At 44.3% G+C, this 26117-nt stretch overlaps 2 protein-coding genes across 4 annotated transcripts in view; both read right to left on the reverse strand.

The window, feature by feature from the left end:
- The window catches only part of arhgef10 (Rho guanine nucleotide exchange factor (GEF) 10), a 54444-nt gene extending 37203 nt beyond the window's left edge, over positions 1-17241 (reverse strand). For 2 of the 3 annotated variants that reach the window (XM_042072028.1, XM_042072027.1), the window contains exons 1-7: positions 17088-17241; positions 8340-8445; positions 3427-3894; positions 1744-2073; positions 978-1014; positions 738-826; positions 257-310 (exon numbers count right to left, since the gene is read on the reverse strand). In XM_042072028.1, the coding sequence (XP_041927962.1) occupies positions 257-310; positions 738-826; positions 978-1014; positions 1744-2073; positions 3427-3894; positions 8340-8376 (1015 nt within the window). In that variant the 5' untranslated portion in view covers positions 8377-8445; positions 17088-17241. The remainder of the gene's footprint in view (positions 1-256; positions 311-737; positions 827-977; positions 1015-1743; positions 2074-3426; positions 3895-8339; positions 8446-17087) is intronic. The other variant, XM_042072029.1, reaches the window with a different exon arrangement.
- A 2016-nt stretch (positions 17242-19257) lies between these two features.
- Positions 19258-23986, reverse strand: cln8 (CLN8 transmembrane ER and ERGIC protein). Its single transcript, XM_042072030.1, has 3 exons — positions 23889-23986; positions 22645-23253; positions 19258-21494 (listed from the first exon to the last, which is right to left on the reverse strand). The coding sequence occupies exons 2-3, from the start codon at positions 23179-23181 to the stop codon at positions 21180-21182; spliced, it is 852 nt and encodes a 283-aa protein (XP_041927964.1). The 5' UTR covers positions 23182-23253; positions 23889-23986; the 3' UTR covers positions 19258-21179.
- Between the last annotated feature and the right edge of the window lie 2131 nt (positions 23987-26117).

A 26117-nucleotide genomic window follows, 5' to 3' on the forward strand; every position in this document is an offset into this window, starting at 1 on the left:
CCTGATTAGATAATAATCATTCCCTAAAGTAGAGGGAAACTCCAGTCATATATAAACTTTAACTGTTTACATACACAACAATTTTAATTAAGAAATTGTGGATGCTCAAATCTGAGATGTGAGATGAAAATGTAGTCACTTGAGTCACTAAAGACTGCTGAAGACATAGTGCTAAGAAATGGAAGTGAAAGTAGGGCTCTGACCAAACAACAGCAGACACTTCAAAGAATGGAGGGAAAGTATCAGAGCAACCAACCTGTAGAGTCTGAGTTCTCTCGGGGCACGTCATCATAAATCACCTCATCTGGATCTACGTAAACAAAACAAAAACAAACAAACAACGCTCCATGACTTCTCTTCAAAAGCTCAGCAGGGAAAGAGGGAGACCGACAGTCATGCAGGAGCCAGTGTGTGGTCACTGTGTCTGTGAAGACCAGCGCTGTAGGCTCTGATGGAGAGACCGGACAGAGGCACAGTTCCTCAACAAAAGAAGGAGGAAGTGGGAATGGAAGAAGAAGCATGGGACTTGAGTGGCAGGTGGGTTTACTGGATGTCACGTTTCTGTAGCTCATCATATGGCTTTCGGCTGACGCATGAGTCAGCACAAATTTACCCTACATAGCTTTGTGTTCATTAGTCAGACACAGGGCTTAAAGCACAGAGAAATTGTGTGCCTGAAGTTATCATAGCCACTTTTGACAGACATTAATTGTGCTTTGGATGAGCACAACACTTACTCTCCATCCAAGCAGTGTTTGCAGGATCAGACACCCATTTAGTCAAAGCATCTTCTTCTCTGATGACTGGCTGCTCTTCAGTAAATACGCTGAAAGGAGAAGAGGGGCAGATATGTGAATAATGACATGATTTATGAGCCAGAAATCCATCAGAAATCACCACAGCAATATCAGGACTGCGCAATTACAGTGACATATTCGGTAGTTAAGATCACCCATACATACTCCTTACACACTCACCTATCACCAGATGCATTTCCTGTGCCCACCACAGTAACTGCAAAGACAATGAAGGGAAATTCTTTAAAATGGGAGTTAATCATAGCACAGTACATGGAAGGGCATGGTTGCATTCTCAAACAGTCACCACTAGGGGTCAGCACCAGATTTTTGCATAATATCTACTTCCATTGCAATTCAAATGTCAAAAGGAAGACCAAATGACTGAGCACAGCTGATGTGCACTTAAGCCTGAAGTTAAACTCAGTCCAACATGGAATGATATATGACATCTACTGATCATAAGCTCATACATACTGTCTCAAATGTTGTGAAAGCATTCATTCATTAAACCCAAAAGTCATGAAATGAACGTTGTTTAATCTGGAACTAAAATGAGTTCTCCCCTCAGACTGTGGTATCTGCATAATGACATGCCATTTTCTCCCCAGACTAGCCAAGCCACACATCTGGAGTGAGCTTCTGTGACAGCCTGGAGAAAACAGGAAAATCACCACGGCCAAAGAGGGGCTAAATATAGTGGTCACTTCCTCATGGAAACGCAGCAGAGGCAAAAGAGAGAGAGAGAGAGAGAGAGAGAGAGAGAGAGAGAGAGAGAGAGAGAGAGAGAGAGAGAGAGAGAGAGAGAGAGAGAAGAGAAGAGATGGGGAAACAATAGCACATGAAGAATGAGAAGAAGGAAGAGAGATCCGTGGAACACTTGAACACTGGGATGACAAAATGAAAAGGTACAAGAGAAACAGAGGGACATGAGCAACACTGTTACCATCTTCATCCATGGAGAGGTGTCTGATGATGACAGGGGTGGTGTAGGCTGGCGTGATCATAGGCACGTTGGAGGGCACGGCGTAGCCGCAGGGCACGGGCACAGAGTAGCCAGAGGGCACACCAGGGCTGCTGGCCACCTCCTGGGTCTCCGGCTCCTTCTCGGCAACGGGAGAGGAAGAGGCGGGCACTGAGGGCTGCGTCTGTGGCTGCTGCAGCTGCGGTTGGAAGGGCGTGATGTCAATCACGGAGTAAGGGTTGACCTTCCCCTGGGAGGTGCCCCGGGGCACTGCGGGGGGAGGGCCGGCAGCCTGGCTGGACATTCCTTCATCTGAGGGGGTCAGAGCACAACACCGCTTCTGTTCAGTCCTGCATGAATTGCTGAAAGTGGGCCCTTGCATATTCCATAAGAAGACCCTCGTGGGCACATGCATGGCCCATAAGAGGACCCTTAGAGGGCACAGCAACCCTCCAGGGAGACCGATTTGGATGAGATACAGGTTTTTAAAAGGTCATCTGAGGATGCATTCCCCTGTGAGCGTTTAGCCTAGTAGACATATCAGATAGCTTGTTATTGCTGGTCTCCTGTGTGTCCTGCTACAAACTACACCGAATGATTCACTGAGTCATGAGTCACTGCTGAAGCGGCAGACATCGCTGCTTTCATCAGGCCCTCTCTCTTAAGCCCATCAGTTACTTTTGGAGAGGGGCAGATAACATGTTTGTTTTTGAGTCTCCGACTCAGTGCCTCTGTTGCAGTGCTGCTCTGGCTGATCAAAATCAGCCCCTACACGCCCCTGTGCAAGAGCTCACTAAAGCACACTTCAGACAGGCGGGGGACAGGCGGCCAAACACAGCCAGGCAGCGGAGCGGCGCCTGGGCTAGGAGTGGGGCGAGAGAGTGGCTCTTGAGCTCAAGTGGAGGAGGAGAGAGAGAGAGAGAGAGAGAGAGAGAGAGAGAGAGAGAGAGAGAGAGAAGCAGATGAAGGAGAAGAGGAGAGGAGAGATGAAGGGGCGGGGTGGGGTGGGGTGTTGTGGTCACCCACAGCTGCCAGTGATGGCCGACAGAGCCGCAGGTTTTAAAACAGCTCCAGAGGGAGGCCAGATTACAAATAGCAAACACACGGCCTGATTTACAGGCCAAACAACGTGCTTGGTGAGATTTCAGAGATCTCACTCAAAGTGTTGTGGGTGATAGAGGCTCCCATTAACAGCATGACTGATGCCATCTGTAGTCTTATGAGAAATGAGATGATGGCTTAGCCAGAGCTCATATAAAAAGACGGTATGGATTCTGCCTGACATATGCTGCATTAATAATGAATGACTATCAATCATCACAGAAAATATGTTCAGCTTCTCTCCTGGTACTGGAGTGGCAAAGAAATCCGCAGAGACAAAATGTATAGGAGCCAACAAACTAGCTGTTAAAACAAACATTACAAATCAAGTCACTATAGCAATTAATTATATTATAAAGTAATTATAATATTCTCCATAGTAACCCATTGAATCAGTAGATGTGTTTTGAGGTTTTCTGTTCTGTTCAAAGTACACATGCAAAGTATACCAATAATATCAACTGTGATAACTAGGAATATCTAGGAATAATATTGTTCAAGCACACATACAGTACATGTCTGGCCCAAACAGACCAGGAGCATCAACAGCAGAGCTCCACGCACCTTTCTGTCCAGCATCTAGAGTGGGAGTAGCAGCAGCAGCAGCATCCTCTGGGGGTGGAGGTAAGTCAGTCTCTGGGGCAGGTGTATTAGGGGGTGGAGGCTCTTCCTGGCGAGGTGGGGGTAACGGAGCCTCCAAAGCAGCAGATGAGGGGGCAGGGGTGGCAGGGTTAGTGGTTATGGTGCTGAGGGCTTCACAGCTCTCTTCAGGGGGTGGAGGAGGGAAGCCTGCATCTGTGGTTGTGGTTGGGGTGGTGTTGGTTGGAGCCTGGCTGGCCTCAGGAGTGGGGTTCGGAGCTGCAGCCCCAGGTAGAGGAGGGCACTCACCTCCCAGCATGCCCTGATCTGAGTAGTCGGGTGCAGGAGGGGCAGGAGGAGGGCGATCGGCCTCTGGGATGTCGTCGCCGCTGTCGTCAAAGTCAAACAGTTCACCCTCGTCTTCGTCGTCTAACGCCATGTCCTCCGCTAACACTGACAAGGAGACAGGAGAGAGGAAGAGTGAGGAAGAGTGTAGAAAAGAGGAGAAGAAAGTCAGACTGTATAACATTTTGTGGCAGGAAATGTAGAGTGTTAACTTGGCAAACTTGGCATCCTCCCTGACAGAGATGGCATGGAATGTCAGCAAGTTTAAACTTAGGCACAAACTTGCCCTACCTTGGGATGACTAACAAAAAAAAGCACCCAGGACAAAACATCTTTTAACCCAGAATTTGTTCAAATGGTCTATATTTATGACTGCTTGAACTGCACTAACTGACCCCTGTTGCTCTTCAAAGACCTTCACTTATTTATGGCTTCGGGTGTGCTGAGGACCCCTCCAGCAAGTATAGACTGAATGACTTCTAACAACAGAAGGTCTGTTATTATCTATTCAAAAGGGTTGAAGTTTTGCACCCTGACCTTGAGTGAAAAGGAAATGTGTATAAATATAATAAAACACATAATTAAATTCAATGCATACCAGTGTACACAGTGTTGTTGAGGATGTATTTTTACAGGATGCGAACAAGGTCAGGGTGCAAAACTTCAACCCTTTTGAATAGATAATAACAGACCTATATATAAGTTTTGCACCCTGACCTTGAGTGAAAAGGAAATGTGTATAAATATAATAAAACTCAATGCATACCAGTGTACACAGTGTTGTTGAGGATGTATTTTTACAGGATGCGAACATGGGGGATTTCTAACACCAGAGTTCAGACAACTTCAGAGACAAACATTCATTTGAATTCAGTTACTGTAACAAGAACACGAGGATCACATCCACACAACTGGGGGACAGATGAAAGAGAGTGGCTCAGGAAAAAGAGGAAATGCAATCAAGGAGACAGGAAGCCCATTCCTCGCACCTCCCTGTGACCAGGAACACGCCACATTGTCCCATGATGCTCTCTGTCCCCAAAGCTCTCCATGCCTACTGTTCTACCAGATAACCCTCTCTAAACTGGGTCATACATTCGTCTGACAGATGTTACTATTCATCTTACCACAAGCCACAAAGAACAACACTCAGTTCAACAGAAATTTATGAGAAATTTCCAAAGGACAGTCAAATATGCTACCACTTTAACCAAGTTTGCATGAGAATACATTTTACTCAAAAATTAAACAAAGTCAGGAAGGTTTATCCTTGACCATGTTAATGTTGCACCACTCCACCAAACAAACATCAACAAATGGACAAAGATCTATACAAATCCATGTACACTACTAAGTTGTGGGGATATAAAAAACAAGTTTCTCCAGTAGGGGTATTGATAGTCAGCTGAAAAGCCTGTGAAACTGGAGTAAAGGAGGGTGGGGGCAGGCTAGCAGAAGGCCACAAAGGAGCAGGGCCTCCTGCAACCCCAGGACACACTCAGGCCTGTGCGATCACTCCTATGAAGAGTGCAAAAGGAATGCGCCACTCTCCATTCACTCTCCCCACCCTTCTCCTCCAGTTCCCCTTGCTCCCACTACACCGCTCCCCTACAATAAGACCTGTTTTTGGGGGTTGAGGGGGTGTAAGTGGTGGGGTGGTGGTTCAGGAAGCACTGTGCTTCCAGCCGCGCCGGGTGTTATCTCCTTAAGTCAACAAAGCTTAGTGCCGGGGCTGGCACATCTCTGCCCTCTGGAATACCGCAGATTCCAAGCCCTGGCGAAACAACGGTGTTCCTGGCAGCCTTCAGGCCACTAGGGCCCAATATCCTGACCATTAGATCACAAACAAGCGAATATTCCATGTTTGGGGCGAGGGGGGGGCAGTCTAATTTCCTGCTGCTGTGAGTCATCTGTTGTTTCCACGTGGCCCTAACATTCATGGTGGGATCATGCAATGTGGAACTGTAATACAATCTGCTACAATACAATATAAATATATAGCACATTCCAAAGGGGGAACAGAATACAGGAAGAAAGGGTTCCTTTACCAAATCCTCTTTTCCTTCATGCAATCAAAACCTGCACAAGGAATCTTTAGCTTGAAGATAAATGTAGGACTAGTTAATGGGAGATAAAAGTGCCATTCAAAACATCCCAACATCTTGACAGTACCTTGATCCAAGCAAAAGGTAGTGTAAGACATTGTGCGTGTCACCTCTTGTGCAAAGTCTTTTCATGTACTCCCCTTAAAGGCTATGCTGCCTGGTGCCCCTTTCCAACCAACCATCTCAACCTACTGCACAAGCCCTGCCCCTCATAGCTCATCGCTATCTGTCCACCAGATCGCCGGTACCAGATTCAGGATGCACCTCAGCAATGTGACCCCTTTAAATCAGCTGCACTGACACTTTGTGGTTGTGGTAGTGGTGGTGGTGGTGGTGGTGGTGGTGGGCGGTTCTCTCCAGGCTCTCATGCCCACAGGCCAGCCCCTGTGCAGGAGATTCCAGCCTGGGCTTCTCATGAGCAACAACAGCTCTCTGACAGACTGCTCCGGTGAGGAACAGAAAAGCAAAGAAAGAGAATACCAAAAGGTGACACAGTGAGGTGCAGGGATAGAGAGAGATAAAAAAGACAGAGAGCAGCAAAGTTGGCAGAAACAGACAGCAGTGAAAAGGAGCGAGACGGGAAACTAAATAAAGATCCGTGGCCCATCTGAATCACACTGGAGAGCCTGGAGAGCCAAGAAGGAGCTTATCAGCTGCTATCTGCTCTAATGAAGAGCTGGGAGGAGAGATAAGGCACACGCTCACAAGAGACCAGAGAGAGAGAGAGAGAGAGAGAGAGAGAGAGAGAGAGTTTCCACTGAATCTCGTCACGTCACAGCAGGAGGAGCACTGATTAGAGAGCTAAATATGCACCACACATTCTCCAGAAAGCCTGAGGCACACACACACACACACACACACACACACACACACACACACACACACACACACACACACGGTTTTGAAACACGGGTGAGGGTATTGATGACAAGACACAAAACATGAAACACACCACATACCAAAACACTGAGCAACTGGACAAGTTCTGTTAATCACTCTGTGAATCCAATCCAAACTGAATCAAGCCTATGCAGTAGAGCTACAGATACAGAGGTGTGCAGCACAGAGTCCCTCTCACAATTAGATCCATAGTTAGAGTGTCACGTGCGGGCACGGTGCCAAGGTGCCAGCATGCAGTGGCATTGTTTCTGGCCTGCTGGGGGAGATCTAAACATGTGCCATGCGGACGGGTTGGTGAGGTGCAGATGGTAGTGTTAGCCGTGAGCCCCCTGTGAGAGCGGGACCCCGTGCTCAGCACACTCACACACACACACACACACAGACACGCACACACACAGGGCTGGATTGTCCCCGGCGGGTGGCCATTGTCGATTCATAACCACAATATAGATTCTGTTCTACTGGCTCGCTGCTCATGCTGGGAACGAGCATGCAGGCAAATTAGTCACCGGGGTCACTTCGTGCACTGGCATTGCTGTGGCAACAGCGCCCGGCGACAGCCCAGCTGGAGTCCAGGCATGTCTGTGGTTCAAATGCACCCCCCCCCCCCCTTCTGAGTTCCTCTCTTGCGTTAGCCCTCTCTCTGAATCACTCATATTTCTCAGTGTCTCTCTTTCAAGGTTTCTTCACTGCTCACCCAATCCCCTTATCAGCCTATCTGTGGTCCAAAAAAAACAAAAAATGTTCCACTTCCACAAGCAACCATTCACTGTCGAGGAATCTGCTCTTCTCTGAATGTCTACTTCTGTCTCCTTCTCTCCCTCTCCCTCCCACTGTTTCTAGCTCTCTTTCTGTTTTCTTTCTCCCTCTCTCCCTCCGTTTCCTTCTCTCTCCCCCTCTCTTTGGGTGACGCAGCAGCACTGAAGGGAGCTGAAGCTGCGGTGTTCTGGCTCTTGCTCTGCATTTCTTCTTCTCCTCCTCCTCCTCCTCCTCCTCTTCTCTCTCGCACTCTCTGCTCCCTCGCTTCACATCCCACACGCTCCTCAGTGGCCGGGGAGTGGAATGTGTTGACGCTCGCATCTCTTCTTTAGTCTCTTTCTCTGTTTCACTTTTGTGTTCTTTAGGCTCTCCCTGTACTTCCGACGTGAGTCACACATACACACATCTTTACACACACACCTTCATTCATAGCCTTATTCAGGTTTCCATAATGTCTCTACATGCAAAAGTAACAAGGTGAGCAAGCTGGATGATACCGCACCCCTTCACTTTGCTTGAAGACATAGTATTTGCAAGCAGAGGCAGGAATAACGCACAGGCTTAACTGAAATCATGCTAGCAGCACAACAACTTCACCTCTTGTAGGACAAACACCAACATGGGGAATTTTTCGATTGGGGAAAATAAACTATTTTAAGAATCACACTTCACAAAATGACTCAGGAAAAAAAAAAGTCTGTTCATGTAAACAAACTAAGAGAAAGTAAGTGTGAATTCTGAGCGCGCAGCTGAGAGTCGGCGTCAGAGCGGAGGTGTGAGGAGGCCTACTTTCGGGAGGCGGCGGAGGGAACTCCTCCACGTCCATGCTGCTCAGGGTGCGGGGGAGCGAGGAGACTGCTTCAGTCTGCGGTCTGCTTTAGGCCCACACACGGTCCTAGAGTGGAGGAGGAGAAAGGAGAGGAGAGGGGGAGAGGAGGAGATGAGTTGAGGACCACACCCACACATCTAGGCAGTTTGTATGCACAAGCCACAGACTCTTGTAGCCCATGTTTGTTGACAAGTCAAACAATGCTCAGTTATGTAGTTAAACAATGTGGTCAAAGAATGGCTGTGAATGGGTGATAAAAGAACACCTGCAATTTCTCTTTTTGTTAAACACAAAGATGACCAAAACAAACATAGTGCAAAGCCTTTCGTCTGCTTGACTGATGAGCATCTCTGCTGTGGCTAATTAGAACACATTGCGAAACAAAAGCGCAAAGAGAAAACAGTACCACCCATGGAATGCTAAGCAAAGCTTTTGTTGTGGTCAGAGACATTGACTGATTAAGCAAGAAACATCCCCATTATTCCCTAACGCATGCCTAGGGGCCATCAGCTATTGTATTTTCCCATCAAGGCAGATGGGCCTGCACAGCACCAGGGCGTTTTTCACTACTCGAGACAGGCCAATATGGAGTCCCCAGTCCTTCATATTACTGTTTCATTACTTTTTAATGACAGCATCCCACATTGGAATGGCATGCTCATTATGGAGTCTGTGGCCTGGACACCCTCTGCGTGTGTTTACTCACAGTCTAGAAGCAGTCTCTCCACTGAGTGGCAGTAGCACAACTTGGGGACGACTTCACCGCAAGGGCTAATTATTTTCTGAGCCGTCGGGTCCGAGTCACCTCCTCCGCCTGGTCAGTAATTCAGAACATGCTAAAGACTTCTCTCAGAATCTGCTACCTATGCGCCATTAACCTGTGAGAGGGAGGCTTATTGATTCAGCGGTCAATGATCAACCTGGTTTGGCCAGTAAAACGCCTTGTGATCAGTCAGGTGGCAACTCATTCATAAACATGAGCTGAGTTTTTTTTTTTAAAAAAGGCTCAGATTAGAGGCACTGCTTCAGTAGATCTCAATGAGACATGGGCAAACACCGCCCCCCCTCTCTCACACTCACACACACACACACACATTCCACACATAAACTCCACATCTTATCCTCTTCCACAAATTGTGTGTAATCCGTCTAAAACGCTTTCGGAAAAACAACATACAATACATGTAGAGACACGAGGAGGCTCCCTCCGCCTCCATAGGAAAGTTAGATTCTCTGGAGCCCTTTACTGTGCTGTATGGAGGGAGAAAAGTGAAATAAATATATAACACTGAGCATAGGACAAGGAAGAGTTTGTGGGCCAATGATGTCATTGCATAGAATAAGAGGCTCTTTGTGGCGAGGGGACATGTTGTGTACATGAGGGTGAGCGGCCATCCTGGGGCTGCGCACCGGCCCGTGCGCAAGAGCAGCGCTCTGCTGGAGAGCTGAAGGACAGCAGGCCCAGAGGAGCAGGCAGGGGAAGACAAGCCTCTGGCACGTGAAGACACGCAGCACAATACTCGACGTCTGTCACCGCTGACCCCTATGGTCCACTCCAGCTATCAGAGAGACAGAAGGGTCTACACAGGCAGAGGCAGCAGCCTGCAGTGGGACAATACTCGAACAATGCAAAAGGACAATACGGAAGGAACGAGAGAGAGAGAGAGAGAGAGAGAGAGAGAGAGAGAGAGAGAGAGAGAGAGACACTGAGCCAAAAGATAATGCCTTATGAGGGCTGAAAGCTTGTTTTGTCTGCCGCAATGCCAAATCTGGGTGGACATAATTGTCTTTGTGGTGCACACCCTGGGTGTAGTGTAGTGTATGGGAGCAGTCAGGCAGAGACCTAACACAACATGTCTTCAAAGTGAAGCCAGGCTCCTTCTCTGTCACGCTTCATTTCCCATGAATCATTTTGGGATATTTCTTCTGGGATCTATTACACTGAGCAACCAATGAATTTATCTTTACTGTTATGAATTTCTCATTTCAATACCCTTGTTGGTTTATATCGTTGTATGTATTCCTGAGGCTATTGCAGCTGCAGAGTGGGGAGGAGGGGTGTTGTAATGATCAAGGGAACACCTGCCAGTCAGCCCATAAAGGAGGACATGAAGGACGTCCAGTGTGACTGACAAATGACCCATCAGCCCACTCCTGTGCTGCTCTGTCCACTTCTGCTGTGGGAGCGGAAGGATGGAGGATGGGAGGGGAGAGGAAACCCAGGAATCAGGTGTTCCTGTGTGTGTGTGTGTGACAAAGAGAGAGAGAGGGTGTGTGTGTGTGTGTGTGTGTGTCTGTGGCAGAGAGAGGGGGGGGGGGGGGTGAGAGGGAGTGTGAGTGTGTGTGTGTGTGTGTGTGTGTGTGTGTGTGTGTGTGTGTGTGTGTGAGTGTGAGAGAATCTGTCAGTGTGTTTACAGTGTGTATAGGATCCCTGTTATCTTGGGTACTGAAAGATGAGGGCTTTGCAAAACATACATCATGTGCACTGTATCTCACTGGAGTCTCACATTACTGCTAAAGAGTTTAGATTCTCAAAACTTACAACCAACTGCACTTGTACTGTACTGTACAGCTAATTATGTACACCAATGCTCTGACCCAACACAATCATTTCCTGCATGTCACACCAAAGTCACAAGAAGATGAGGACACTTTCCCTTAGGAGACTCTGTGACGTAAATGGTTGAGAAAATGAGTTAAGTTACTATGGAGGAGACATACATGTTACACAGTACACATTACAATAGTTTTGGACAAAGTCCCTGTTAACCAAAATCAGATTTTTGCCCACACAGTAAAGACCAATTCACACCAAGAACGATAACAATAACTATAAATAAATATCGTTTTCGTTAATATGAATGACGACGTTCACACATAAACTATAATGATAACGACATGAAGAACGATATCGTTGGGGATCACTTTCAGAGCCATTTTCAGAACGATAAAAAGCTAATAGCCAATCAGAACCCATCTAATTTTAACCGTCACATTTATTATATATATTTTATAACACAAGGAGAGACTTTGTTTATCGTTGTTCAGTGTGAACACTTTTATCGTTATGGTTATAGTTATTGTTATCGTTCTTGGTGTGAATAGGCCTTAAGTCAGATTTTGAAGATTTTTTATCATTATGGTTATAGTTATTGTTATCGTTCTTGGTGTGAATAGGCCTCAAGTCAGATTTTGAAGCCTAATTTAACATACTTGTCAATGTTTTAATTCATTTAGGTTTTTCTGAGTGGTTAATGGCACCCTTTTCTGTGATGTGACAAACTCAAAACAAATATTTATTTCTAGTTTACATAGACTTTTGTGCAATACACACACACACACACACACAGAGAGAGAGAAATAGAGACTATTTTGTAAAACTGAGTAGGAATTTAAATTCTCCACTTTTCTTTTTCAGTCTCTCTCTCTCTCTCTATCTAGCTCTCTCCTGAAATTCCTCAGTTCCAGCTCTGTGCTGTGGGGTGACTGCTGCTCTGACACCACAGGGATGAAAGGAAGCGGCCCAGCCTGATGACAGACTCGGCCAAGCGTGTCATTACAAGTCTGCAATGCAGCGCTGCCCCCCCCCCTCTCTCTCTCCGTCTTTCTTTCTCTCCTTCTTTGTCATGCAATGCAGGAAACATTCATTTAGGGCTCTCTGCTAATATATTACACTTGTTGCTCGCTGTATTCAAAACAGTTGGTCATGAATGCCAGCTGACACAGTTCAGTGTGTATGTGTGTTACTACACAGTCATGTGATCACACTGACCCAAAGGGAGGGCATCCTCTCAGGAGGGAGTCCATGGAACATGTGGAGGATTTGTTTGTGTGCCGCGTAACATGTTTGACAGGTAGGGGAACTGGCGAGAAGAGAGAGCAATGTTAAATGCCCTCAATGACAAATGTAGGTCTGTGCGTGATGTGACAGCCCAAACAAAAACCAGGCCAACCTCTGGAACAAGTCTGGGCCTCTCCACACTCTCTCTTGGTGAACAACACTCATCTGTGTCTGTCTGTCATGTCAACTAGCCTGCCAACGTGTCTTTCACAGTCAAGTCACTGTATTTGTATAGCTCATATCTAAAATAAACAGGAGTTGACCCAAAGTGCTTTACAGATGAGGCAGTTCATCTCTCTCTCTCTCTCTCTCTCTCTCTCTCTCTCTTCCCCTCTCTTCATATCTTTTTCTTTCTCTCTCTCTCTCTCACACACACATAGTCTCCCTCTCTGTTATTTCTGTTTTCCTGTCAACCTCTCCATCTCTTCTCTCTCTCTCTTTTTCTCTCCTTGTCCCGTGTTGTTCATTGTTGAGTTGTTGGCATGGCGTTATGCACCTCGGCCAGCCCTACTGTACTCAGACACTGCATTTCCCCCCCAGCACAACTATGGGCCCATCTGAATGGAGGGGATGACAAAGGCCTTTAGTGGCGAGGGGGGACAGTCGGAGCGCTGCAGCATACTAAAATCCAGCCCCACATCCTCCCCTACAAAGCCCCGGCTCTCGCTGTCCAGTTCATGGAATGTCGATTCACCTTCTCATTCTTTACGCCTTGCTTCCCCCGATGACATGATTTACCTCCCGACTGGTCTCCACTTCTCTCTCTCCTTTCTTTCTGTCTATCGAGCTATATAGCCACCAGTCTTTGTCTGTTTTCAGACTGACAGAGTTTTTCTGTCTTTCTTTTCACTTGCTCTGAGTCCTCACTCTTTTTTCTGGCTCACGTATTCATGCGGGATATTCTTCCTTTCCTTCTCTCTCTCTCTCTCTCTCTCTCTCTCTCTCTCCTGCTGACAGGGGCTCTGGCTGTGCCAGGCGTAGGACATGTGGAGGAGGACGAGGAGGAGGATCGCCCAGACACTGCAGAATGAGCGGCCAGGTCTTGGCCTCCACAAATGGGCTGCCATGGGGCTCAGGGAATCCAGAGCTGTTTTCTGCCAGATATCCACCGCTTACACCACCCATTTAAAGAAACATTTGGACACACACACACACACACACACACACACACACACACACACACACACAGGCAGGCAGGCAGGCAGGCAGGCAGGCAAGCAGGCATGACTGAGTGAACACACACACACACACAAACAAACACACAAATTCACGTGGGAACAATACATATTCATCTACACAATAGTGTATTTTACACTGACAACAATTCAGTAGCTGTGATAGATGGTCATTGTGTCACCGGGTCCATAATCATTGTCAGATTACTTTCGGGGTTTTTTTTTTTATAAGCTTGACTAAGCTCCACAGTCCATTGCGCCAGAGTCTCTGTGCTCAAGCTTGTTGGGAGTTATTGTGTGCTGTACGCGGGGACACAGCAATCAATTTCAGCTGGAGCAGGGCATTTGACTCCACCAGTTGTAATTATATGGGGTGTGGAAAATGAATCCCGTAGAAATGTCAACCCTCAGGCAAAGGGCATTTCACTAGTTGGGTTGTCTGTGTGTACGTGTGGTGTGTACGTGTGGTGTGTGTGTGTGTGTGTGTGTTTGTGTGTGGAGTGTGGTTTACAGCATAGACAGCGCTGCAAGGGACACTGAAACCCTGACGTGCTCTGAAGTCCACTGCCCCAGGCTCTCATTCACCTATACTACACTGGCTCTCAAAGGCTTGTAGGATCTTGAATCGAGGAAAGGTGGAAAAAAAAGCTAGTGTTACAAGTCAACATCACTTCTATTTTCCTAGGAATCTCCCCATTCAACTGTGTGTGACCTGAATATTTCTGACTTCTCCCATGAGAAACAGCTATGTCTCGTTTGGAAAGATGGGGGAAGAATGTTTGCAGTTCCAACGGACCCTCCCGGCTTCAGGCTTTGATCCATTTGGTTAAATGAGAGACTTATGTTGCACTACATTTACCACAGCTGAACTCAAGTAAGGCTCCCCACCCTCATATTAGCATGTTATGGTACAGCACCCATACATCACAAAGCAATAATAGATTTAAGCATTCAGAATGTTGCTATATGATGGATATATGAATATCTGGGTTGTCTCAAGGCTGTATGAAGCTATACTGTATCTCCACAAATCATACAAACATCTAACATTCCAGTTAAAGAGTTTAAGTCAAATACAGATGATGGGCAGTGAGGTATGTTCTCTAACATGGATCTTATGACAAAACGCATTATGAGTTGACGGAGCTCCACTCTATGTGACACTCTTGGGTTTTTTTTATGGCCACCTCAGTCATTACCATATGAACAGAACAAACAGCCCTCTGAATGCCCAAGTCTATGATTTATGCCAAGTGAACTCCGGGAAATTTCCGTTACATTCCGGTGTTTTCTTTTTTACATGTGCTTTTATACTCTTCCATGCCTGCCTTAAATATCCCCCCAGGGGATGAGCAGAGTTCATTGAACTCAACTCAAACTTCCTTGTTATTATTGCTAACATGCACCGGGCATAATTAGGATCCCTTACTATAAACACAATGATGCACTGCACTCTGACAACAATCCAGCTATGTGGGGAATGTGACCATGCTGTTAGCTCATCAGCTAATTCAGCTGGGGAAGAGTTATGTGCTGATATTCACGCATATCTTCTCCGATTCAGTTGCAGTGTGGGGGCGATAGTGGTACTGATTTGAAACATGAACTTTCAGTCCTTGGAGCAATGGCAAGTATGCCAGCCTTCCCAGCGATGCATAACAGCTTTTGGCCAGTGTTCCAGCTACCCCTGTGCCTTGCCTAATCTCCACATCCCGGGAGACGTTTTTAGCCATGGCACAGTAGCTTTAGCAATTAGCATATTACAGACCCAGCTGTGACCGAGAGTGAACTGCTGTCCAAGAACGTGACATAACATTTTTGGAAACCAGTTGCCTCAAAACCTTATTGATGTGTCATGTCAATCAGACATGCAAAGGACAGCCCAAGTTCAGTGGGATCAAAACAACAGTGTCCATCATGATGCATCACAATGGCAGAAGACCACAACAACAAGTAGTTATTCCAAGAGGAATTGTGTTGAAGCCAAAAAAAGGCCCCCTTGCTTTATTTTTGGAAGCCAGTGGTGTGGGTGGAACACAACATCCATGTCAATGCAGGCTGTGGGTGAGCACACATGATGGGGCACCAACTCCAACACAACCAAGTGCAGCCAGGGGCGAGTTGTGGTAGGACTTTCCATCAACAAAACAAAAGAAACTACAAATACCCACTTCCTTTATTTTTAGAAGTCATTACGCTGGGAGGAGGCCTCCTCTTCACAGCCAAGTTGCCCAGCTATTTGCTAAGCAAATCACCGGCAGTGTGCACAACTCTGGTCTGGTCCAAGCTCTCTGCAGGCGTGATGTAAAGTGAACTGGACAAGCATGGCGCTAGACAATACAAAAGCAGATCAAAGTGCTCACCGTATCTCGCATATCTTTGAGGCAGTCTAACCCTGAGCACACACATTCCTGAGAGCAAGACTCAATGAGCCAGACTGCAACCTGAGTGACTGCATGAAAGCAAGGTTATTCTCATTAAAGAGTGCATTCCAAAGATGCTCAGGTTCTGTAACAAGCAGGACCATGAATCTGGGGCACGACTAAGATCATTCATGATAGCTAAATGCATGAACTTAGATGTGAGGACACAAATATACACACAACATATCAATTCATTGATTGTTCTATAAAACTGTCATGACATTTCTCCAGATAAACAGAGCAATATCAGAGCAAAAACACTAAACTTAATTGACTAGTCACCTTTAGCCTACTCTAGGAGCCTACCTCTCTACATTTTATTGCAATAATGATTTGCTTCGTTGACATTGTCAGCTAACAATATCTTTACCAAAACTATTCCCTGAATGCTGAATGATTACCCTTGTACCTTCAGTGACCATGGGCAAGTATAAATTATTAGTTAACCCTGAACGCATGTAGCCTATGAGGTAGGCTATGCAGTAACTTCAGAGGGCACAAAGATGTGCAGCTGTGGCTTTGAAAGTAGCGCACTTTTCAGTTTTTGTTTACCTAGAAAAGTCAAGTCCAGTGACCGGATGTAGGCTACTTGGTGGCTGGAAAACTCCATCACTCAGGTAGAGTTTGTTTGACAGGCGTTTTGAAGGCTGTCATTTCAGATGTTGGAAATGAATAGCCTTCGAATACAATACGTTTAATATTCGCAAGTAATAAAAACTATCTAGTCGACTCATACGCTTACATGATGCTATGACAATTCAAAGACAGTAAATGTCACTGTCATTCACAAAAAGGCTACAGTACATAATACGTCAGTTATACGCGCATCTTAAAGAAAGCAAATTCACGAGTTTATGCTAGATTACGCTACGCTACTCTTCTTTACAGTCAAGAGCCCACTGCTTAAAAAAGTCAACTCAGCAATGGACAAGGTATACTGTGTATATCCGTTTATGTCTGGGAAAACCTGTCAAAACCCCATAGATTGGTTATTCCATTTGGCAACAAACTTGGCAGTATCGCTCGCCACGTTACATCAATGGAATCTTGCGAGCAAGCTGAAAATGGCTCAGAAAACAATGTGGACACTCGTTTGTTTGCACAGGGCAAGCAGGAAAGAAAAAAACTATTGAAGAAATATTAGGTTCGCTTAACATAACCTACCGGTAATCAGGATTTTGCTCCTGATATCCAATATAAACTTTTGTTAACCAATGAAATCGGAAGTTTGAAAACAACTGCAAACTTTCAAAGACATGATCAACTTACCATCTCCGAGATACCTTGAATATGCTGTGAACTTGCTAACGCCTTCTATCCTCTAAAAAAACGAACTGTTACAGGCAATGACTGAATAGGAAAGAAGGCGCATCTGGCGTTATTGCTTCTTTTCCATTTTTTTCCTTGGGTCAGTGTTTCCAGCTTTCCCTACTGCAAGCTGATCCATCAACGGCCTCACCTCCTGCTGTATAGTCATTGGTGGAGACAGCTCATGGAGACATGCAATTGGACAAAACGGGCCTCAATCACATTCCTTAAGTTTCTTGCTGCGGATGAAATACATGCGTTCCATTCTGTACCACGTGACGTTGTGAGGTGGCTTTTGAACAGCTGTGCAACCAAGGAAGGGGGTATTTGGTGGGAATTTCTTTCAAATGTAATTACCACAAGCATTTATACTGTCGCCGGAAAAGTAATCTGAACATCTGAAACAAGGTAGAGATTTCAACAACAACAATGACAACAGCAAAACACAACTAGGCCTAATACAAATAAAGGAAATAAACAAATGTGCAGGGGAGACCGCGGGGCTGGTTGCTCACTTTTCACTCTCGGTTATTTCTCCGTCTTACCATGCGTTAAAACTTTCAAGCTTGGGATCTCAGCTAAAAAATACGTTAAGTGTCAACAAACTATCCCTTGTTTCAAGTTATATATGATTAAAGTGGTGTTGTGCACTAGTGCCAACCTGCCCCAGGCACGGGGTTGGTTTGCACTAGTCGGGGTTGGATGGAACGCCTATTGTAGTAGTCCTTTGCCGTAGGCCTACTTCTTTTGCTTTTGTTTGAAGGGTTCATCTATCTCACTGTGCTGATGTCTTTCCCGTGTGTTTTTCTTTAGTAGACAATTCAAGACCAATTTGGTCCCTACCAATTGATTTTTTATTTATTATATTTTTATTCAAATGCTTCCCAATGTAAAATTATGTTCAGTAATTACAATAACAAGGTTAAAACAAATAAAGATTGATAATATTTGTGTAAAATAGTTTATAGATGTCAGAAAATAGCCATAGGGAATGTATGCGCCAACCAACTCCAAAATCAGTGTGCCTAATCTGCCCCATCCACATTCGGACACTCCTCAGCACTGAAATGGGGTTAGACCACCAGCAGTCACCACAGGCTTACAAATTTCATATCAAAACCTATCTGAGCCCTTGCCTTTTTCAAGTGAAATGATTAGCCTACTTTTTCTATATCCTTACCCATCACAATGCTAGAATGTATTTAGTTGGAAGAGCGATTTCTAAGTTTCGACCCTGCAAAATCAAAAAGTTGCCCTCACCTAAAGGGTTAATGATTTTCAATTATTTTTCTTATGTGTGTGTGCGCTCCAATTAAGAAGACACTTATTTTAGCGTTAACATTTAGTGGGTGTACCTTTTAGTTGCCTAGATACTGTATTAACCATGATCCAACCTGCCCTTGATCCAACCAGCCCCGGTTTCCCCTATCTATGCAGACTTCAGAAAGTTTTTATTGACTTTTAACTATCTTACATTTAAAATTTCATGGCAATCTACTGATCTAATTTCCTTTTAAAGTCCTACCACAGCTAATGAACCACCTGGCAGACAACTGTTTTGTTGATTTTGACAGTCTTATGTGATAAATGGCATGCTTTAGGTGCCCTGTGGTGTTCTCACCCTAGAGCTGATCGGTCCTGCTCTCATTTAGTCTCAGTGCGAACTGATGGTTAATTTATTATAATAAAGACTACATCTTATGCATTAACAGAATCTTAATTTTAAAGATCATTGTTTCAAATTCTCTGAAACCTGAACAACTCACACAAATTACATCCTGGATTCTACAACAAACACAGGTTTGAATATTGTAAAAACCTCCATTCCCAGGGCAGAGCCCTTCAACATTTAATACAATGTTCTGCTGCCCACTAGTGGATATAAAGCACATTGTCTCCCCATTGGTCATTGCGAATTCCACATAAAGTGGCTGAGTTTTTCTGAGGGCCCTGATCTCTTTCAGTTATAATATATCTTGTGTTTAATCCACCTCCAGCAAGTTTGTTTAGTGTAGTGCAAATATGGAGGCAAAGAGAAATCATGGCTAATAAAGTTAGCCAGTCAGATTTGTTGGTACACAAAATGGGCATGGGATGATTCAACATTCAAATACGAGTTTGTTACAAAGTAGATGTTAAAAAGGGTAAGTTTTAATAGTTTTGTCAATGTCCAGAAAATTATCCGGTATGCACACTTGTATCCATTTTTGGGGGATAAACACAACGTCAATGTTAGTGTGAGTTTGTGTGTGTGTGTTGCCAATGTTCAACAGTTACAACATTTGCAGTTCCAATGACTCACTTGCCACAATATAGCAATATAATTACTTCCTTTTACTACGCTACAACAAAAGGATTTAACTCCCAGAGGGCTTGAGGCGATCTGAATAGAGATAAGGCACACTTATAAAACCCAAACACAGATGAGAAACACAAGAAAGCCACAAAGTACAGTTTGGGCAGGGGCCATTCTTAGAGACAATCCACAGTGTGGGCACCTGGGTCAGTTTACACACCCAGATTTAATTAGTATCTAGCAACTGGTGACATACATGTGGGATCTGAAAATAATGGTTGAGTGGAGAAGATTAAATGTTTGATAGCAGCATCCACAAAGGTATTCATTAGTTAAGTATGCAACAAAGGGACCAGTCTGGCTGGGTCAGCTGTTAATATGCAACTCAACGATGTCAGACATCTGAACTGTTATGTGGAGAAAGGTTTCTTCCCTTGGGGAAAACATGATCTAAAAATGTATCAAAGCAATTACTAAAGCAAAGCCAGGAATATGTAAAAACTAAAAAGATTTCTTTTCACCTTTCGATTAATTGAGGTAGTGTAAAACAGACTATACCATATTGCTATTAGGACCAGCTACATGAGAACACTTTATGGTCATGTTTAAAAAAGTAATTTTCTGAGCATACACTTTAAGCTTTTGTAATCCAAGGTATTTTATCTTTCCTCTCTGAATTATTGTTATGATGAATAGTGAGAGATGGTCAGTGAGGGCAGACGGCAATCTTCACAGTACTCACGAGATCCCCACTGCCACGTTACTCTGTTAACTGTAAACATATGCATGAGATGTCGAAAATCCAACAACAATAACACCCAAAGATTTGACAAGAGCTCATTTTCCATTAGCATAAACACCATTCTCATTCATAGAGAATTATGGAGGGCAGCTGTGTATTTATGCTGTATCACATGTGCAATCTGTGACAGCAGATTCGGAAAAACAGTGCTTTGACAGAGTAAAAAAATGGCCATTCATATAACCTGTGGTGTGATTATGTATAAAGGATGTATGTGTGTATGAAAGTATGAAAGGTTTTAAATTCAAAATATTTCAAATATTTTGGCCAAAACATGTCTGCTTTTTTTCCCAAGAGAGGCAAGGCAAGCCACAAGGCAAGCCATGAGGCATGAATGTGTTCTAACTAGCCAACACCTCATTTCCCCAACTGCTGACTCGTCCAACTGACATTAACAGCCTTCCTCTTCCTTCAGCTTCAGTCACAAAACTTTGCAAATATGACATGAAACGTAACACTCTCAAACGTAACACTATCAAATGTAACAAACGGAATATTGTTGAATCATTAATAGCCAACAGACTGGCAAATGCAAAAATACCTTAAAATAACTTAAAGATCACACGCTAACAATTTGTAAGACTAGTAGCGCGTTAGTGAAGATAGTGAATAATATGATCCCCTCCAACCTACCCAACTTTAAAAAATCTATTTAAAAGAATTATAAATATAGCATTGGCCAAATACTTCAGTCATATAATTTCAATGCTAATTTGAAAGCTCAGAAAATCTAGCTCAGAAAAGAATTCCCATGGACCAAATTCTTGAGTGACTATAAACTCCATGTAAAGATGAGAATATTAAGAGTATCAGTCCACTAACTCCATTCAATAATTCTCAAGCCAAATCCAATCCAAAGAGTCAGTAGGAAAATAAATGCTTGCGGCCATTGTGTGGCCTTATCTTAAACTTTTGTTCTTCCTCTACATCCCCAACTCGGTGCCCTGATACCCCTTCAGCTTGTGTGATGCTTGGGCCTCTCGTTGGAGGGCCCATTCTCTGGGGCTGGCTTGTTGCCGAAGTTCCAGTCCACAGGGTTGAGTAGCTGCATGGTCTTTTTGTGGGTCCAGATGGGGTTGATGACCACGGTGAGCAGCGCCAGGCCCGTGAAGAAGAGCAGCCGCTGGGGCAGGGCCACGTACGCGTTGAGCTCCCTCCAGTGGCTCCAGCTCACCCAGCACATGTAGTAGGTGAGCACCATGCGGCAGTGGAACATGTGGATCATCACCCACTGGTTGGCCTTCCAGAATAAGGTCCGTGCCCAACCAGCCTGAGAGAGAGAGATGACAGAGAGGGAGAGAGAGACAGAGAGGACAGACAGAGAGAGAGGACAGACAGAGAGAGAGAGAGAGAGGACAGACAGAGAGAGAGAGAGAGAGAGAGAGAGAGAGAGAACAGAGAGACAGAGAGAGAGAGAGAGAGACAGAGAGGAGAGAGAGACAGAGAGGACAGACAGAGAGAGAGGACAGACAGAGAGAGAGAGAGAGAGGACAGACAGAGAGAGAGAGGACAGAGAGAGAGAGAGAGAACAGAGAGACAGAGAGAGACAGAGACAGAGAGAGAGGACAGACAGAGAGAGAGAGAGAGAGAGGACAGACAGAGAGAGAGAGAGAACAGAGAGACAGAGAGAGACAGAGACAGAGACAGAGACAGAGAGAGAGACAGAGAGAGAGAGAGAGAGAGAATATTTAGGCCTACCACACTGACTGTTGCACACACTTGAATGGCTTAAACACATCTCTATGTTTGAGATAGACTACTGTTGAAGTCAGCTGCAGCAGAGAGTAATTGCAGGATATGTGCTGAATGCATGTGACACTATTCAAACAGAAAATTGAGAGTTCAAAGTTAGCAATGAAACTTCAGACATTTGAGTCACTTCCTCTCAAGATTGGAGGTCAGATATAACCAGAGTTTCCTCTTTTCGAAAAAAGGAATTTAATTTTACAGTTACAATTACTAAAAACATACTGTACACAAACGTGTTTTGATTTAAAGGAACCGTATGTAGGATTTTGGCCAAAACTGGTACTACAATCACTTTCAAAATACTGTAGAGCGGTGTACACTGCAGATGTGGTAACTAGAGCAGAGCTGGCAACCCAGATGCCGAAACATTACTGACTTTGTGATTACTAGATAGGTGGAAGGTGGCACCTTTTGTGACTTAAAGAAAGATAACAATCAATGTACAGTGTGATTAGGACATGTTAGAGCAGCAATAAGTACTACTCGCATAGAATAAAGTGCCAATTCAAGCGTTATGTTAAGTCAAGAGGAGGAGAAGAAGAAGAAGAAGAAGAAGAAGAAGAAGAAGAAGAAGAAGAAGAAGAAGACGACAGGATGGAGAAGAAGACAGGATGGAGAAGACTGTTGTGGTAAGTGCAGTTGGTTAGTAGTGCAATGAGGAGGCGTTCTACCTTGAGGAGCATCCAGGAGATACAGGTGAAGGGTGTGCTCATCTCCAGCAGCAGGGTGACCATGGGTAGGAAGTGGCCCAGTGAATCCCACACCACGGCCCCAGCAAACCCTGACAGGGCGAAGAAGTGGTGCAATGCCAGTGGTGCATCAAAGTTGCCAAAGGCCACGCTAGAGGCGTGCAGAGCCACATTCTCAAACAGGAAGAAGCCAGTGGCCGTCAGCACGTTGAACCAGGACCAATCCTCCTGCCCACGCACCTTGTCCTCAAACAAAGCTGAGTCCTCGGTCAGGGTGCGCAGTCCCGCAACTGTGCTCTGGAGCCCGAATGCTGCCCTTGTGGCAGCCAAGTTCCAGAAAACCTTCTCTTTGGCAGGCAGTGAGCAATAGGTTGTGCAGAGGGCCGCCGACAGGAGGTGACACACAAGGAAGACAGCGGAGTAGAAACAAAACCCAAATCCAATGACCTGCAGACGCAGGTTCCAGTTGAAGTAGTCCATGCTCACAGAGAGGCTGGGGAGGTCTGGCTGGGAGGTCATGGTGTAGGCCTACTTTTACTCTCAGAAGCTTAAGTGACTGTCTAAAATGCTTGTAACCTATTACAGTATATCCTGAAAGACACATTTATCCAAATTAATTTACAAAGTTTAACACGAGTGATGGCAAACAAGAGGAACATGATATGGCAACATATGCCTAAAATTGCCTTTAGCGTGGTCATCAGTAATGAATTATACAGAGATAACAGCGAAAACGGAGAATTCCTTCTTGACCTGCCTTGTCATGTGGTCTTATGCCGGTCACTCAAAATAATACAATTAGCCAAAGTTTCTAACAGCGTTTAATTACATTTAAATACATCATGTGACTGATACTACGGTGAAGTGACACCACCAGGACATGATTAAATAGATCTCACGAGGCGTTGAAATGATCTACTTTGCAAAGTATGAAATGATCCTATTGCAAAGTATGCTCAAATTGATCAAAATCAGGTAAGAAAATATAACATCTTGGCTATATTCCCAACATGATAGAAAGCCCATGACTCATATCACAGCATGTAATGTGAACGTTTCAAAACAATGTTTCATAATGCGACGCTTTAGTAGGCTATAGTAGCTAAACAACAACGCGAACTATCTATCTGTCTGTTCGACATTTTCTCTCAGTGTGTTATGCAGAGAGACAGGCTACAACACAGTTCTCAGACATTCAATCGAGATGGAAAGCATGCGTTACCCACTTTATGAGGATACTCTGAAGATAAAAGCCAGCCTTCGATCGCATTCCTTGAAGAGTAGGCTAGGTAGGATACAGTCTGGTTCGTTATCATATGACTTCAATTTTGATCACGTGGTATAGCATATGGGGCAATCCCGCCCCTTTCTGGATACTCTGCATGCTATTGGTTTGCAGAGTATTAGCAGAGTCTGATTTGCAATTGGGCGCGACGTTGTGTCAGTGACATGATGAAAGAATAGTGTTTAGCTCACACACCTACACCCCCCCCCACACACACACACACACACACACACACACACACACACACACACAACGAAAATAGCCTAGAGAGAGAGGGAGGGAGAAAATGAATGAATGAATGAATGAATGAATGAAAGAAAGAAAGAATGTGGAGGAAAGCAGTAGCCTAGAAAAGGTTGTGTCCAAATGATGTGTGTACTGTAGATATATGGATTAAATAAGAACTCAAATCTGAATCTTTTTTTTCTTCCAAAAATTTAATTGCAGAAGTATTTACAACATATGACCCCAGCAATAACCAAACATAAGAGGCCAACTCATGGAAATAAGTCCAACAAATATATCAAGAGGCTAAATTATGAAAAGAGGGACAACCAAAATACTTACAAGTTATTGTCTAGTGAGCAGCATGGCATAGTCCAAATGAAAGAAAAGCCAGGTTGTAAACAGAAATAAATAGATAAATATGTTTGTGCAATAAATAGATAAAAGAAATCTGAATCAACAAATGACATTCAGTAATGTAGTACAAAAAAGCAACAAAGCAACAAATCATACATTCAATATCATTATCTTGCATGCCATCATAACAGCTTATCAAAACAACCCGAACTAGAAGTAAAATCAACAAAACCATGAGGAAGAGCAGAAAATTGTTCTGTTCAAATGAAGCAGATATCTATATATTTATTTATATATATTTCTGTACAAATAATGAATATTTGGTATTATATTCATCCTTTAATATTGATATGATATATATTTATATTTTTATATAATAATTGAAAATAGGTTTAGCTAAACAACTACATTTTATTTAGGTATCTTTTTTCCTCTAATTTCACATTCCAAGATCTGAGTGGTGTTATAATTCTATCCAAATGAGAGCTGATGATTTCTCCACATTATGTCAAACGTAAGTGTTATCTCTCTCTCTCTCTCTCCTTCTCTCCTCATTTTGGGGTTTTAAGGGTTTGAAGCATCAACATAAATAACCAGGAAACAGAAGCGGTTCTAATCTAGATGTGTCACTTTAAGCACCATATGACTGCATGTCTACCCAGGTGTAAAAATGACTATGAACATTACATGGTCTTCTCAAGAGGAGGAGTGTGCCATAATGTGTCAACCAAGTTTTAAAAATAAATTCCTACTGTATGAAGTCCTATGTGAATTTACTTTTTGCAACATAAGACAGTAAGAAGTGGCCACCTGGACTAACACTGTTGCAGTATTCCTCCACACCCCCACCCAATTCCCCATGTTTGTTTGTTATGCTGTGCCAGACATGAAACTGCTTTGAGCTATGCCTTTATTGTATGGGTGGCGCACTATGAATGAGCTCACTGGAGAGGCTGGTCATGTCCAGCCAGGGTCACTTGCCACAGCCAGTCATACCACAGATTGCCAGAGTTCATTTTCAGGATGAAACCAGTTACCACAATTGAAAACATGTAGGCTAAACAAACACAGGGGGAGCTAATGGAAGGTTCTGGAAATGCAGACTTGACATTACACAAGGAATAAATGGCGCTATTTTATGTAATGATTAAATGGATGAACATTACACCATGTAAAGGAAGAGCACTGAATGGGAAGAACGATCGCTCTATGCTGGACTGCTGACAGCCGTCTAACTACCCTACACGACCGCCGTCTAACTACCCTACACGACCGCCGTTTAACTACCCTACCATTATACACTTCCCAAAATCAAGGGTGGATGTTGTACAACTTGCTCAGTATAGCACTCATATATCTAATGCACATTTTAATATCTTACATTGAAAACCTTCAGTTGTGTTGAATGAACACAACAAAATAATCTCCAGTGGGCGAGTTTTTTTTTTTTTATCTATCCTTCCAGTTGCATCCCCTGTCTTAGTAACATTACAAACATCTGAAGTTGTGGCACTGTGTATGTGTAAACTATCAGTAGAGTTTTTTCTCTCTCAAGCACAGATGCAATGCAATCAACAATTTCATGAAA

Source organism: Alosa sapidissima, chromosome 19 (genome assembly GCF_018492685.1).
Source record: "Alosa sapidissima isolate fAloSap1 chromosome 19, fAloSap1.pri, whole genome shotgun sequence".
In the NCBI taxonomy this organism is placed as follows: Eukaryota; Metazoa; Chordata; class Actinopteri; order Clupeiformes; family Clupeidae; genus Alosa; species Alosa sapidissima.

What these genes read in the sequence shown, in the direction of transcription:
- cln8 (XM_042072030.1), bottom strand. Translation starts at nt 23,181, where the DNA reads ATGACCTCCCAGCCAGACCTCCCCAGCCTCTCTGTGAGCATGGACTAC. An exon ending in TCTCCTGGATGCTCCTCAAG is followed by an intron (nt 21,495 to 22,644) that starts GTAGAACGCCTC and finishes TCTCTCTCTCAG; the next exon opens with GCTGGTTGGGCACGGACCTT.